Raw genomic sequence first — 14501 nt, 5'->3', positions numbered from 1 at the left:
CATGGGTTACAGGTGTGGCACATTCCATTATTATGGGCTGTCCACAGAAGTACTAACAAGCTTCCTATTGCAATCAGTATGAATGCCTGAGAAATTTGGTATTTGTGAATTCCAATGCAAACTGACCTGATCTGCACGCTGTAGATGACATGCAGATTAAAACGTCCACAGAAGTACTAACAAGTACTTTGGAAGGACTTTGGATTTTGCACTTCTCTGAATTTTGTGGCACAATTTTATAATGTGATAATTTTATTTTTTTAATTACAGATTAATGGGAAAGAATTGGTTTACGAATGAACACAGAGAAAATTGACATGGAAAATAAACATGTACCCCAGCGGGATGCGGGTGGTGCTGTGGTCTAAACCACAGAGCCTAGGGCTTGCTAATCAGAAGGTTGGCGGTTTGAATCCCCGTGACGGGGTGAGCTCCAGTTGCTCGGTCCCTCCTTCTGCCAACCCAGCAGTTTGAAAGCACATCAAAGTGCAAGTAGATAAATAGGTACCGCTCCAGCGGGAAGGTAAACGGCGTTTCCATGTGCTGCTCTGGTTCGCCAAAAGCAGCTTAGTCATGCTGGCCACATGACCCGGAAGCTGTACACCGGCTCCCTCGGCCAATAAAGCGAGATGAGCGCCGCAACCCCCGAGTCGTCCGCGATTGGACCTAACGGTAAGGGGTCCCTTTACCCTTTATGTACCCCAGCAATCATGATTTTTTCTGTTCTTGCAACTGGTAAGGCTTTTTATTTATTTATTTTATTTTATTTTATTTTATTTCAAAATTAATAATTTCAGTAAAACGCAGGGCCTTTAAGTTAGCCCAATTGAACATTTCCCCCTTTTGTCAAGGGCAGATATTTAAACATTTTATTTACAGCTGATGTTTTTGTTTTTTAATGTCCCTTAATCTGGTTTGAATATTGTGATATATATATTGCTCACTTGAATTATACAAGAGTTTCAAGTCAATAACATTAGATCTAACACAAGAACTATTTGCTCCAGAGGTATCAAAGTAGATGTATCTTCTCTAAATTGATTTGGGGTTTTGCAGAAGACCTTCGAGGTTTAATGTGAGTCAGCAATTACTTGGGGTCTGGTTCAGAAATTATCTCCCTTCCTGCTGTCAAAATAAATGTATCTGGGGGAAAATGAAAGCAAGCCTTAACTTCTAATACTGATTTTGTTTCCCAGAGTCACCAAGTTTCAATGTTCAAACAACACTGGATTCCCAGTTCAGTTGGTCACTGCCGTCTGTGGGGACGAGAACAATGGAGAAGCACCTGAGATCAAAAACCCAACTCCTGATTTCTCTCTAGGTATAACAGGGGAAAATATATAACCTGAACAAAAGTATTAAGTAATAATGATATTAAAGAGAATGCCTGAGCATGTGCAGAGCAGCTCAGCTCAGAAACAAACAATAGGAAGGGGCGTAGCTCAGTGGTAAACAACAACCTTTGCATGCACAAGATCCTAAACACAGACAGTAGCATATCGAACTAAAAATGATTTCAGATAGTGAGGCTGATAAAGATGTCACAGTAGAAAATAAATGAGACTAGACAGACCAGTGATGTGATTCAGTAAGAAGCAACTTCACATGTAACCATGGCTCAGTTCCACACACCAAGCATTAGAGGGCTGGATTTCTAAATAGACTTCAATCTCAACACCTTCCATCTTCAGTAGTAGTCTTTATGGGTATTATTTAAAAATGAGAGATTTGTTATTTTCATGTTCAGTCTTAAAACTTTATACACCCACCCACACCCCAAGTATTTTACCAAGGATAGAAGCTTGTGCAAATGAGTTTCCTATATACAGCAATACCTCCTGAAGCAATTCCAATCATAAGGTCAAGATTATGAAGATCCTAAAAATAAGAACCACAGAAAAAACTGGTAAATTAAAGCACTAAGAATCCTATTCTACAAATGGATACGTGGAAGTGTGACTTTGAATTTCTCTGTGTGTGATGGGGGATAAAGAACTGGATGTCTCACATAAAAAGGCGCTGAACAATTTCTGTATTTGGGAGAAACAACCCTGACACGCTTAATTAAAACGCGCAAATACCAGATAGGCCAGAGTTTTTGCATGCCATCATTACTGTGAGTATGCATTGCAGCTTAGTTGTCAGTGGGTGCTGGTTATGATGCCATTTAGTGGAGTTGAAATCCAAAGAAATGGATGACTATGTCTGCATATGGAAGGAAAGTTAAGGTTGTGTTTCCTCAAACAGCAATTCTTCACCACATAGCAACCCCCCATTTAAAACTGAAAGGACTTTCAAAAACAGTTGGCAATATGGTGAGGACTGGGGGGGGGGGGGTGTTTCCCCAGAAACATCACAAAAATCCTGCTGAGCACCCAGTTCCAAGGCAGCCCATACTATGCAAGTAAACATTTCAGTCTAAAACTATAGCTTAACTGAAGCTTTCTATAGAAGCAACTGACTTATGCCACCGAGAATGCTTCTTGCAATGTCAATTATAAATAAAAAAGGCAGAAGAATATGTTAAAATCTCAGTTGAGAATTGGCAATATTGCAAGTTTTTCTCAAATCCATATTATAACATGGTTAAAAGTAAAGGACAACAAGTCCTGCTTAAGAAACTATGTTATAAAGATGCAAATTACTTAATGTCCCCATAGGTGTATAAGAAATAGAAGTTTTTTATGCTTAGCTGCTTTAGGTGCAAAAAAGAGCGTTTTCCTCTTACTTAGCTATTTTAATATTAAGGTATGTATGATATTTTTTTTAAAAAAAGTTTAAGTACAAGTTGCTCTAAATATAAAAAAGAACTGTAAACATACTCTACCACTGTGTAATTCTACTCCATAGAATTCAAGTGTTCTTGCTATATTAATGTAGCAGGACTCTGCTTCTGACTGACTGAGGCCCCTGGGGAAAAAACCAAGAAGGTATTAAAGGCAATAAAATCCTAATTGGAAAGTAATTTATCTATAACAGAAACTTTAAGTACCATTATGAAAATAAATTCAAGGCACACATTCAAAGAAAAATCTGAACTCTTTTTCCACATTTCAATCACGGGGTAATCTCATGATGGATTCACCTACAGTTTAAGTTTCTATTACTGGGGGCAGATCTGTGTCCCTCCAAAAATCTAAGGATTTGTTTCCCATATAATGAAACTGTGTGTTAGTATTGTCATACAATGAGATGCACTCCTATTTTGAAGCAGAAATAGAGCAGTAAATTAGCAGCCAAAACTTTTAGGAAAACTCAAAATTTTCAGAATTTTTGGTACCTATTCTCTCCAGTGTATAAGTAGAACCAATGTCACTTAATAGTCATCAGTTCACCCAGCACATCTGGGTATCTCATGCATACAGGTTTGGGGCTGCCAAATTCCTAAAAAATATAAAAATCCCCACATTTTTATTAATGTTTCTTATAATCCAAGAACTAACATATCTTTGCCAATTACTGGGAGCCTACAGTATGAAGTCTGAATATACAATATGCTGTGAATTAATAATTTGAATCACATTTAAATTCTATACTTAGATAATGCAAATTATCCGTTTATGTATATATCACAATACAGTGGTACCTCGGGTTAAGAACTTAATTCGTTCTAGAGGTCTGCTTAACCTGAAACTGTTCTTAATCTGAAGCACCACTTTAGCTAATGGGGCCTCCTGCTGCTGCTGCCGCCGCCGCTGCACGATTTCTGTTCTCATCCTGAAGCAAAGTTCTTACCCCGAGGCAATATTTCTGGGTTAGTGGAGTCTGTAACCTGAAGCGTACATAACCCAAGGTACCACTGTATATATTACTATTTCAGAAAACAATACCTGTGCTGTTCATGCAGCGATTCAACTTTGGTTGTGAAATCTTGATTTTGCTCTGGAATAAAGCAATACTCTGAAAGGTATCCTGGAAGATGGGTGGAAGCATTGTAGTCTCCAATCTGAGCTTTTTGGGGGTAGGTGGGTGGGTGGCGGGATGAGAAATAAAAGAACACACATGATAATTGTTTTCTTAATGCAAATGCAAAGGTGCTTAACAAAATCTTACTCTACACAAATGGCACAATGAATAATGTCATGTAACTCCTACAGAAGTTCCTAATATTGCTCCACTTTCTTCCATTGAGATATGTGAGAAAATACAGCTAGGAATAGGATGCCAACGCAATACTTGGTTCAAGATGAATAAGGGTCAGAGACAGGAAGTATACCTAAAAGCAAAGGTAATGAACAGTCCTAAATGTAAACAAAGAGCAGTGATTTTATGGATTGGCAGACACCCATTTCTAAGTAAGAGCAATAGATTTAACAGTTCAGGCCCTCTATTATTTTACCTAGTCTAATAAAATGTTAATTTTCACTATTTCATAAAATCAGCCTTTTCAATGTATATTTTATATAAAAATGCTTAAAAATTATAAAGCAGCATACTAATTATGTTAAACTGAATTTAAATTAACTGAATTTAAAAGTTGCATTTAAAATTGAACTCAAAAGAGCCCTATCATTAGGAATTAAAAACCTAGTTCAATCTGCTGCTGGTCCTAGTATTCCACAGTATATCTAGTTGTTTATAGTACAGTGGTGCCTCGCAAGACGAAAAGAATCCGTTCCGCGATTCTCTTTGTCTAGCAGTTTTTTCGTCTTGCGAAGCAAGCCCATTGACGGCTTAGCGGATTAGCGCTATTAGCGGCTTAGCGGCTTTTAGCGGCTTAGAAAAGGGGGGGAGGAAAAAAAACCCGCAGGAACTCGCAAGACATTTTCGTCTTGCGAAGCAAGCCCATAGGAAATTCGTTTTGCGAAGCACCTCCAAAACGGAAAACTCTTTCGTCTAGCGAGTTTTCCGTCTTGCGAGACATTCGTCTTGCGGGGCACCACTGTAATCCTCTATGTCACAGATCTGTAAAGTTCCCACCATGAAATGATCAAACCAGTTGAGATCCCACTCATATTTAGGATTGGAGGTTCCTTCTGGCTTTAAAACCAGTTGAGAATTATTCTGCTTTGATTGTCAAATACAGGAGTATCATGTTTTAAGACAACTGGAGCAAGCTGGGGGGAAATTATGGAGCCAAAACATGTGAAACTGAGAAGAGGACATTCTGTATTCCCCATGCCCTTTGAGAAAGAAGCCGTAATCACATACAGTGGTACCTCGGGTTACATACGCTTCAGGTTACAGACTCCGCTAACCCAGAAATAGTGCTTCAGGTTAAGAACTTTGCTTCAGGATGAGAACAGAAATCGTGCTCTGGCGGCACGGCAGCAGCGAGAGGCCCCATTAGCTAAAGTGGTGCTTCAAGTTAAGAACAGTTTCAAGTTAAGTACGGACCTCCGGAACGAATTAAGTACTTAACCCAAGGTACCACTGTTTAATTATAACACATTGGCTCCAAAGTCTTTTTTCCTGGATTTAGCTGCCCCCTTTTTAATTTTTTTAAAACTTTTCTCAAGCGCATAAAGTTAAATACACACAAGTTAAATGTGTGTAAGTTGAGGGCTTACTGTACTGTATTTCAAATGTGGCCTTATATTTAAATATTAAATAATATTTAAGTATTTAAATAATAATGTCTTAATGTACTCTTATATTTAAATATTCTCATATGAACTGAACTATGCTCTGAATTGGTTAGAGAACCTTTAGAGGCCTCAACTGGAACCAAACTGGAATAACCTCAGTTGCAACTGAAACTAAACTGAACTATATTCTCTTTTCCATCCGGTCAGTCATATTCCATCTTTCTGCACTCCCATCTCCACCCTGCAGAAGTTCTTAGAGGCAGCACAACACTGACAGAGGTGGCAACTACTCTGATTTGTCAATCCAGACAACACAAAATTGTCCTGAGCAGCAACTCCAACTGTTCCAAACAACTAAAGATCCACAACATTATGTGAATAGGCATTCATAACCTCTCTGAAATAGGAACTGTTAACTCTTGATAAAGTCTCTACATAGCTAGCTTTCTGGATCAATGGCAACTACTGTAACTTTAAAAACAGAACCAAGGCTGTACAGTATAAACATTTACTTGGCTAATAATGTTCCTTGTATATGCTGTTAGTGCAGAGACTGCCGATATTTGATAGCAGGTCAAATGGATCATGCTAACAAGTTTAGACACAACATTGAATAGTTAAACATTAACTTGAATAAAGTTTGCTTAACATTAACACTTTCCAAGCAAGGTAAATGGAAAATCTCTCACAAACCATTTTTTAATTTTGGAGCCAACATTGGCACCAGCTGGTTAGCTCAGCTGGTTAGAGTGTGGTGCTGCAACACAAAGGTTGCAGGTTCGATCCCCATATGGGGCAGTTTCATATTCCTGCAATGCTGGGTCCCTTCCAGCCCTACAATTCTCTGTATCTTGTGCAGAGGACTGCACTCTAGGTGACTTTAAGAAAAAGCTCTCTCTCTCAGCCTCTATGCTAAAACCATCAAACTTTTATTACTGATAAGCAAATTTGAATGACATTGACTATGCAGGTGGTGAGACCTAATTAAACCCACCAGGCCTCTGAGATGGGACAGACAAGCCTTTTTGGACTGAGCGTGCTCACCTTTCCCAATACTGACACTGTATATAACAACAGTTGCAGGAAAGTGTGCTCCCTATTCTTCCTTCACAGCCCAAAAATTGTGGTGGCGGCATTTTTTTGGATATCTAATTAATAACACCTTTTTCTGTCACCCTGCACAATAAGTGAAGCAAGTGTTAGAAACAATGAACCAAGGAACTTCCTTGGGTGAACTACAAGGGACCTCATGCAGGCTGTATATTTTATCTATCTTATAGCAAGATGTTGGTGAAGAAATGATACAAGAGAGGTTGCACTGCAAATCAGACAGAACTTTGTTTCCATAATTTTAAAGTTATATTACCAACATATAACCAGAGATGATAGGCACCAGGCATTTCCTGAACACAACAGGACCTGAAATCAACTATAGCCCATGTCCATTAAAGCTTTCATGATATCTTTCTTCACAAGACACATGTTTAAAATCCTTCAAATGTGTTATATTAGGCTAAATACTGCTCAAAGAGCAGTCTTATGACACCTCAGAGATGCAAAGAATTATTGTTGTGAAAACTCATGGACCAGAGACCCACTTCATGTGAATGTGAAAATCTAAAAACTGCAAACAATGAACCAAATAGGAATGAAATGTAAGATGTGCAGTTTCTGACAATTCTATGTAAGTTTAAAGATATACAAGATAAGCAGAATGACCATTCACAACAGTAGTAATAGGTGGTAACACAATTTCCCCTATTTATGTATAGGAAACCACTGGATTACAGTGGTACCTCGCAAGACGAAATTAATTCGTTCTGTGAGTTTTTTCGTCTTGCCATTTTTTTCGTCTTGCGAAGCTCGGATTTTGGAAAAGCTTCAAAAATCACCAAAGTCTTCAAAAACCTCAAAACAGGCTACCACACCGCGTGCTATGAGTTGCTCCTCGAAGTCAAGTCGCAACTGCACCCCCTGAATGCACGGTTTCAAGAAAAAGGAAACAAACTTGCAAGACAAAGGAAACAAACTTGCAAGACATTTTCGTCTTGCGAAGCAAGCCCATAGGGAAATCCGTCTTGCGAAGCAACTCAAAAAACGAAAAACTCTTTCGTCTTGCGAGTTTTTCGTCTTACGAGGCATTCGTCTTGCGAGGTACCACTGTATATCCAACTACAACTTTGACTTACAGAAAGAAAGCCTATGTCCACAAAACAGGGCACTTGAGTATTACTGATCCCCCACTCCCAGTGCAAATTCCAATATCCTTCAAAAATCTGCTCCTGAGAGTTAAAGGACCCTACAAAGCTGCATGGACATGGCAGAAGGCTGTAGTAGAAGGAAAGACAAAAATTGGTGTCCCACATTGCATAAACTGATCATTTTCCACTAATGCAAAGATGCCATCACTGGATGCATCCCACTGTCTTGAATAAATAATTTTAATTTTAATTATTGAAGAACTATAACTTTCAGATCAGCAGTAACATCTCCAAGGAAGCTGTATTTTTCCGAAATAGTGAAATAGGACCAAATATTTTACTAATATACATCACAACTTACACTGAACTGCATATGATGCAAGTACCACAACTGAATTAACAGGGCATAACAACCTGAAAGGAAAAATTGAAATATGTTGATAACATTCTGTCTGAACTGTAGGTAAATGTCACAGCTCAAACATTATATGCCAATATATTTAGAATGCACTTATACATCCACCAAACATCACAAAATATCTATGGCAATTATTGTCATTTGTTATTAAAACTATGGCTTCTAAATTTAAAACTATTACCCCTTCATCAGATCAAGGTGTTTTCATATTCAAAAGCAATTTTATTCGTTTTGTTTTTCTCCCATATTTCATGCCTAAAGCACCTTTCAGGCAGCTGAGAGAGACAATACTGTGTGGATGCATCCACAATCTTTACAGCATACCTACCTGGAACACCAGCACATTGTAGTGACACATTTCACAACAACAACCTTAAAAATAGGTAATTATGTTTCACATTTGTTTTGGAAATCGAGAACAAATTTACACTTCTTAAAAACTGGGTAAAGCTATCCAACATATTGAAAATGAAAATTATGAACAGTCAGATGTACCAGTGAAACAGATCTGCTATTGATTGTTTTACTGTCAACATACTAGAAATATTGAATAAAAGTTAACTTATGTTGTAGCTTCATAGGTCCACAAAAGACAACTCTCCCACACGCTGTGCCTATCACGCAAGGTTATTTTACATGAGTAACAGTGCCCTTTGAAGAATGCTTACTTAGGAGAAAATTTGCAGTGGGTTAATGAACTTTATATAGTGCCCCCTTTAGCAACTCAGTTATAAGCCTTGTATTGTGAGGAGAATCAGAACTTACAGGGTTAAACAGTTCTGTGTGTCCTCCCTACCTACTGAGGTGTGGCTTATTCACATATGGGGAATGTTTTTTGTGTGACTACATTCTAGACACACCTTGTCAGTGAGTTACTTTCGTTTTCCACTGACAAACTGGGAGGATGTCTGCTTGATCTCCCGGATGATTTATTTTTGCTATGCTGTACATAAATTAAAGCTTCTTTAGATTAGGAAGAAGCTGGGGTGTGGACTGTTATTTATTGCACCTACACAAGGCACACACCACTGCTGCAAAACTCTGCTTGGAGCCAGGGAAAAGTCCAAAGGCTCAGAGGCACAGGGAAGTGTGCTGGACGCAAATCTAACTCAATATGAAACTCAATTCCTACAGAAGCTTAAAGGCACAATTTTTTTTCACATTCTTCCTCTTAACACTATGGAGAAGTGTTTTTTTTTTCTTTTAACCTGGAGTGTTTCAACAGCTAACCAGTCAAACTACTTAATAAAGATTTCTTACCTTCCTTCCAAAATGTCAGCCTTCAATTGCAGAAAGAATAAATGTCTAAAAAACAAATTGAAAATACTTGTTACATCTGACTAATCAAGCCTCTTGTGAATCTGGGTAATCTAAACATATATTTCCTAATTTACTTTGAGACCCTATAAATATAGAGACAATTAAGATGATTATACACATAAATTAGAAGTTCAACATCTGAACGTGTCCGTGAACTATGACAATGCCTCCTGGTGGCATGGATTGCGGGTGGAAAGATAAATGTATATATATATCTTGCTTTTGGTGTCTAGAATGTAGTCTACAGTAGAAAAAACAGGAGTCAAATCTGTTGTCCACCCACTTTTACCTCTGGCACTTCCCATCCTTGGCATATGGCCCTGGGAAGGTTGCCCATGACGAAATGTGGCCCTGAAACTAAAAAAAGTTCCCTGATCTTAAAACACTAAAAATAACTAAGCTTATACTTCACAAATCCATAATTCTGTGTGGATCTATTTACCTCCAACAAATATTATTAATGCTCCACTAGAGCACATTCTCCTGAAGACAGGAGTGCCTGGCGTGCTCTGGTCCATGGGGTCACGAAGAGTCGGACACAACTAAACGACTAAACAACAACAACAAAGAGCACATTCTATCATGCTAGAATGCTCACAATTTACATCCCCTATTGATAACAATAAACAATATATTATTATACATTTTTGGAGCACTCTGCACTTCATGGTGCCATTTCATTTAGATGGATACAGTGGTGCCTCACAAGACGAAATTAATCCGTTCCGTGAGGCTCTTCATATAGCGGTTTTTTCGTCTTGCGAAGCAAGCCCATTGACAGCTTAGTGGATTAGTGCTATTAGCGGTTTAGCGGCTTTTAGCGGATCAGCTGATAAGCGGCTTATCAGCAGATCAGCTGATAAGCGGCTTAGCGGCTTAGGGAAAGGGGGGGAAAGGGGGAAAACCCCGCAGGAACTCGCAAGACATTTCGTCTTGCGAAGGAAGCCCATAGGGAAATTCGTTTTGCGAAGCGCCTCCAAAACGGAAAACCCTTTCGTCTAGCGGGTTTTCTGTCTTGCGAGGCTTTCGTCTTGCGGGGCACCACTGTATTGCTAAGGGGGCGTATTATTCCAGCATCCCTGAACCATTTAATCTTACAGGTTCTGCTAAAACCATTTTGTGACTGGAGCAGAAGCAGCATTTTCCTACATTTGTGAGAAGGATTAATTATTACCTAAACAAACCTAACTCCTGCAACATTTAAAACTAAGAAAAGGCATGCTGAATATAAACAGATCTTATCTAAATTGACACCGAATGACCAATACACACAGCATTTTGCTATTGTAGTATTTATCTACCTGTGCATATTCTGAGGTTCTTTAACAACCAACTTTAAATTTACAATTATATCATATAGGTGTTTATGTGCCAACCATAGATAAAAGACTGTAAACCTGGTGTTTTACTGCAAATACTAGGATGTGTGAGATGTCAGCAGTTCTTAAAACATAACCACAGAACTTTAGTAAAGAAACAAAGTTTACCTGGTTTGCTCCTGCTGCAGTGTGTTCGGATCAGGTATAAAAAACCTTACTCGAAAATGCAGGCTACAAGGGAAACCACCTAGAATATTTTACAAAATTAAAATCAGTGTAAATGATTTCTTCATCTATATTTATTTAGATTAATAAAAATATCATATACAATGACAACTGAAATTACCTTCTAAAACAAACTTAAACAAAAAGTCAATATCAAAACAAAACAAATTCCTTCCAGTAGCACCTTAAAGACCAACTAAGTCAGTTCTTGGTATGAGCTTTCGTGTGCATGCACACTTCTTCAGATACACTGAAACAGAAGTCACCGGACCCTTCTATATAGTGAGAAGGTGGGGAGGGGTATTACTCAGAAGGGTGGTGGGAATGGGTGATTGGCAGATAGCTGTGATGAGCCTGTTGACGACTCTTAACAACTGCAATAGGTCTTACAGGAAAAAGCAAGGGGTGAGAAGGTGAAAAATGGCTTTGTCATGTATAATGAGATGAGAATCCAATGTCTTGTAAGACCTATTGCAGTCGTTAAGAGTCGTCAACAGGCTCATCACAGCTATTTGCCAATCACCCAATCCCACCACCCTTCTGAGTAATACCCCTCCCCACCTTCTCACTATATAGAAGGGTCCGGTGACTTCTGTTTCAGTGTATCTGAAGAAGTGTGCATGCACACGAAAGCTCATACCAAGAACTGACTTAGTTGGTCTTTAAGGTGCTACTGGAAGGAATTTGTTTTGTTTTGACTATGGCAGACCAACACGGCTACGTATCTGTAAAAAGTCAATATGTCATTTATGTAAAACTTCAATTCACAGGAACACTTCAATAAAAATGTTAATGTAATTTGATTTTTAAAGCCCCCTGAAGGATTAGCTCCAGATTTAGTCATACTTAAGAGCAGACTCACTGAAATCAATGGGATCTAAGATAGTCATAAGTGCCAACAGCTTCAATCTGCATACTCTAACTACACAAATAGTACATTTTCTGGATTAACTCAAATAATTGTTCTTTCTAGAATAGAGTATAAATTGATTTTGAAGTTTAAAGGTCAAGAAATAATAATATGGAATGTAATTAAGTGCAAGATGTAATTACAAAAGAAAATTTGGTATAAAAATGATGAGAATTTAAGTATATTGAGGTATAAGATCATAAAAATAAAACAAAAATTAAGCAGAAGTAATAAATATTTAAAGAACCGGAAAGGGAAGTCATGGAGAGGTTTTTTAATTTTTGTTTATATGACGAATGTTACATTGTGTTATTTGATTGAATAGTAAATTGTAAAATCCAATTAATTTTAGAGCAAGGGCTCTGAGATGTACCGTATTTTTGGCTCTATAAGACTCACTTTTTCCCTCCTAAAAAGTAAGGGGAAATGTGTGTGCATCTTATGAAGTGAATGCAGGCTGCGCAGCTATCCCAGAAGCCAGAACAGCAAGAGGGATTGCTGCTTTCACTGCGCAGTGATCCCTCTTGCTGTTCTGGCTTCTGAGATTCAGAATATTTTTTTTCTTGTTTTCCTCCTCCAAAAACTAGGTGCGCCTTGTCTGGTGTGTCTCATAGAGCGAAAAATACGGTATTTTGTTTTTATTAAATAACCAATAAAACTTATTTTTTAAAAATATATCAGATGACATTGTAACAATTGACATCTGTACAATTATTATTTTTTTGTAAAAAAAATTACTTCAAAATCAATTTATTTTATAACCACAAAAACACGCTCCTTATTTTTAAAACATAACAAGTACATGGTTAGTCCATTGTACAACAAAATTATGATACACCTGTTAGTTGTGGTTTGCACACTATGGCTTATCAAACCTACAGGGAATAAAATGACAAAAATTCACTTTGAATGGTCAGTGCTCCTTTTCTGTGGCACTTAATACAATTTTTATAACTTATTTTGAAAGAGACCACATTAGCTTTATTTTGATACAAAAATAAGCCCATTCAGTTGAAAAATAAGCAAAACAGGAGGTTTTTTCTAAACTGACGCAGAAATTGCATTGGCCTAAATCGGGTGAAAACAGAATTTTTTAAAAAAATTATGCACCCAATTTTGGACCAACAAATCTAAAAAAATTAATTTGAGGTTATCACATAGGTATCTACACATAACATTTTTTTGAAGAAAATCTGAGACGTGAGAGCACGGTCGAACATTTAAATCAGGTGCTTTGGCATGGAATGACCCATGAGTCAACAGTCTGAAGCAACAACAAAAAAAGCTGCAGCAACCGAAGTATAGTATCCAGATCAAGGGAAGCAATGTTGTTGTTGTTTAGTCGTATAGTCGTGTCCGACTCTTCGTGACCCCCTGGACCAGAGCACGCCAGGCACTCCTGTCTTCCACTGCCTCCTGCAGCAATAGTATCACTGTATTCTTCCTTAGACAGACCACACATGGTATACAGTTCTGGGCACCACAATTTAAGAAGGATAGTGACAAGCTGGAGCATGTGCAAAAGAGGTTAACCAAAATGATCAAGGGTCTGGAGGCCAAGCCTCAAGACAAATGTTTGAGGGAGTTGGGTGTGTTTAGCCTGGAAAAGAGGAGACTGAGAGAAGAAATGATAGTCATCTTCTAATATCTTTAGAGCTGTCACATGGAACAAACAGGCTTGTTTTTTCCTACTCCAGAAGTTGGGACACAAACCAATGGATCCAAGTTACAAGGAAAGAGATTCTGACTAAACATCAGGGATATCTTTTGGACAGTAAGAGCTGTTAGACAGTGGAACGGACTCCCTTGTGAGGTTATGGGACTCCCTTCATTGGAGGTTTTTAAGCAAAGGTTGGGTGGCCACCTGTCATGGATGCTGTAACATTGCAAGGTGTTGAACTAGGTTCCTTCCAACTCTACAATTCCATATTTCTATTAACACTTTGAATAATGTGTTCAGTTCTGGCCACCACACCTCAGCAAGGACAATATAGAACTGAAGTTCAGGAATAATAGACCAGACTTATTATGGGTCTGAAGCAACTACCCTATGGAGGAAAGGGGCTTTATTTTGGAGAAAAGGCAAAGTGGGGCATGAATTATGCAGCAAATGGAAAAAGTGGACAGAGAGAATTTTTTTCTCCCTCACTCATTATACTAGAATCCCGAGTCATATGAGATTTTAAAGCAAGAAATTTTAAAGCATTACCTTTTAGCTGTTTCCGAACAAGTTTACCAGATTCAAGCCATCTCTGCAAATATTTTTTAAAAAACAAAGTTAGGAAGCTTTCTGACTGCATATTTTTAAATAAAATCTTGAATATGAATATGTTTCCTTACTGCTGAATCTGCTGAGTCTTCACAGTGCTGCAAACCAAAATATTCCTTCTCTGTCACACCCAAGTGATTAAAGGCCAAATCCAACAACACCTGGCCAGTATCTTGTTTCTGCAAAATAAAAGTAAAAGTATTTAGAAAGCTAATCTTTGCCACACAGAGTGCTTTAAAAATGTAGTTTCACTAACATTTACATATAAAAGTGAAATTACTACTAGGAATAAATGGAAGAACTGCTATCAT

At 38.0% G+C, this 14501-nt stretch overlaps 1 protein-coding gene across 7 annotated transcripts in view; it reads right to left on the bottom strand.

The window, feature by feature from the left end:
• The window catches only part of PTPN3 (protein tyrosine phosphatase non-receptor type 3), a 92398-nt gene that overhangs the window by 31274 nt on the left and 46623 nt on the right, over positions 1–14501 (bottom strand). For 5 of the 7 annotated variants that reach the window (XM_081835061.1, XM_081835060.1, XM_081835063.1 and 2 more), the window contains 8 exons: positions 14262–14369; positions 14131–14173; positions 10955–11033; positions 9408–9452; positions 8091–8143; positions 3831–3951; positions 2823–2910; positions 1790–1878 (listed from right to left, as the gene is read on the bottom strand). In XM_081835061.1, the coding sequence (XP_081691187.1) occupies positions 1790–1878; positions 2823–2910; positions 3831–3951; positions 8091–8143; positions 9408–9452; positions 10955–11033; positions 14131–14173; positions 14262–14369 (626 nt within the window). Of the gene's footprint in view, positions 1–1789; positions 1879–2822; positions 2911–3830; positions 4575–8090; positions 8144–9407; positions 9453–10954; positions 11034–14130; positions 14174–14261; positions 14370–14501 lie in introns of those variants that run through there. The other 2 variants (XM_081835066.1, XM_081835065.1) reach the window with 2 other exon arrangements.

Source organism: Podarcis erhardii (assembly GCF_964252035.2).
Source record: "Podarcis erhardii genome assembly, chromosome: 13".
Lineage (NCBI taxonomy): Eukaryota > Metazoa > Chordata > Lepidosauria > Squamata > Lacertidae > Podarcis > Podarcis erhardii.
This window is presented reverse-complemented; position numbering and strand designations above follow the sequence as displayed.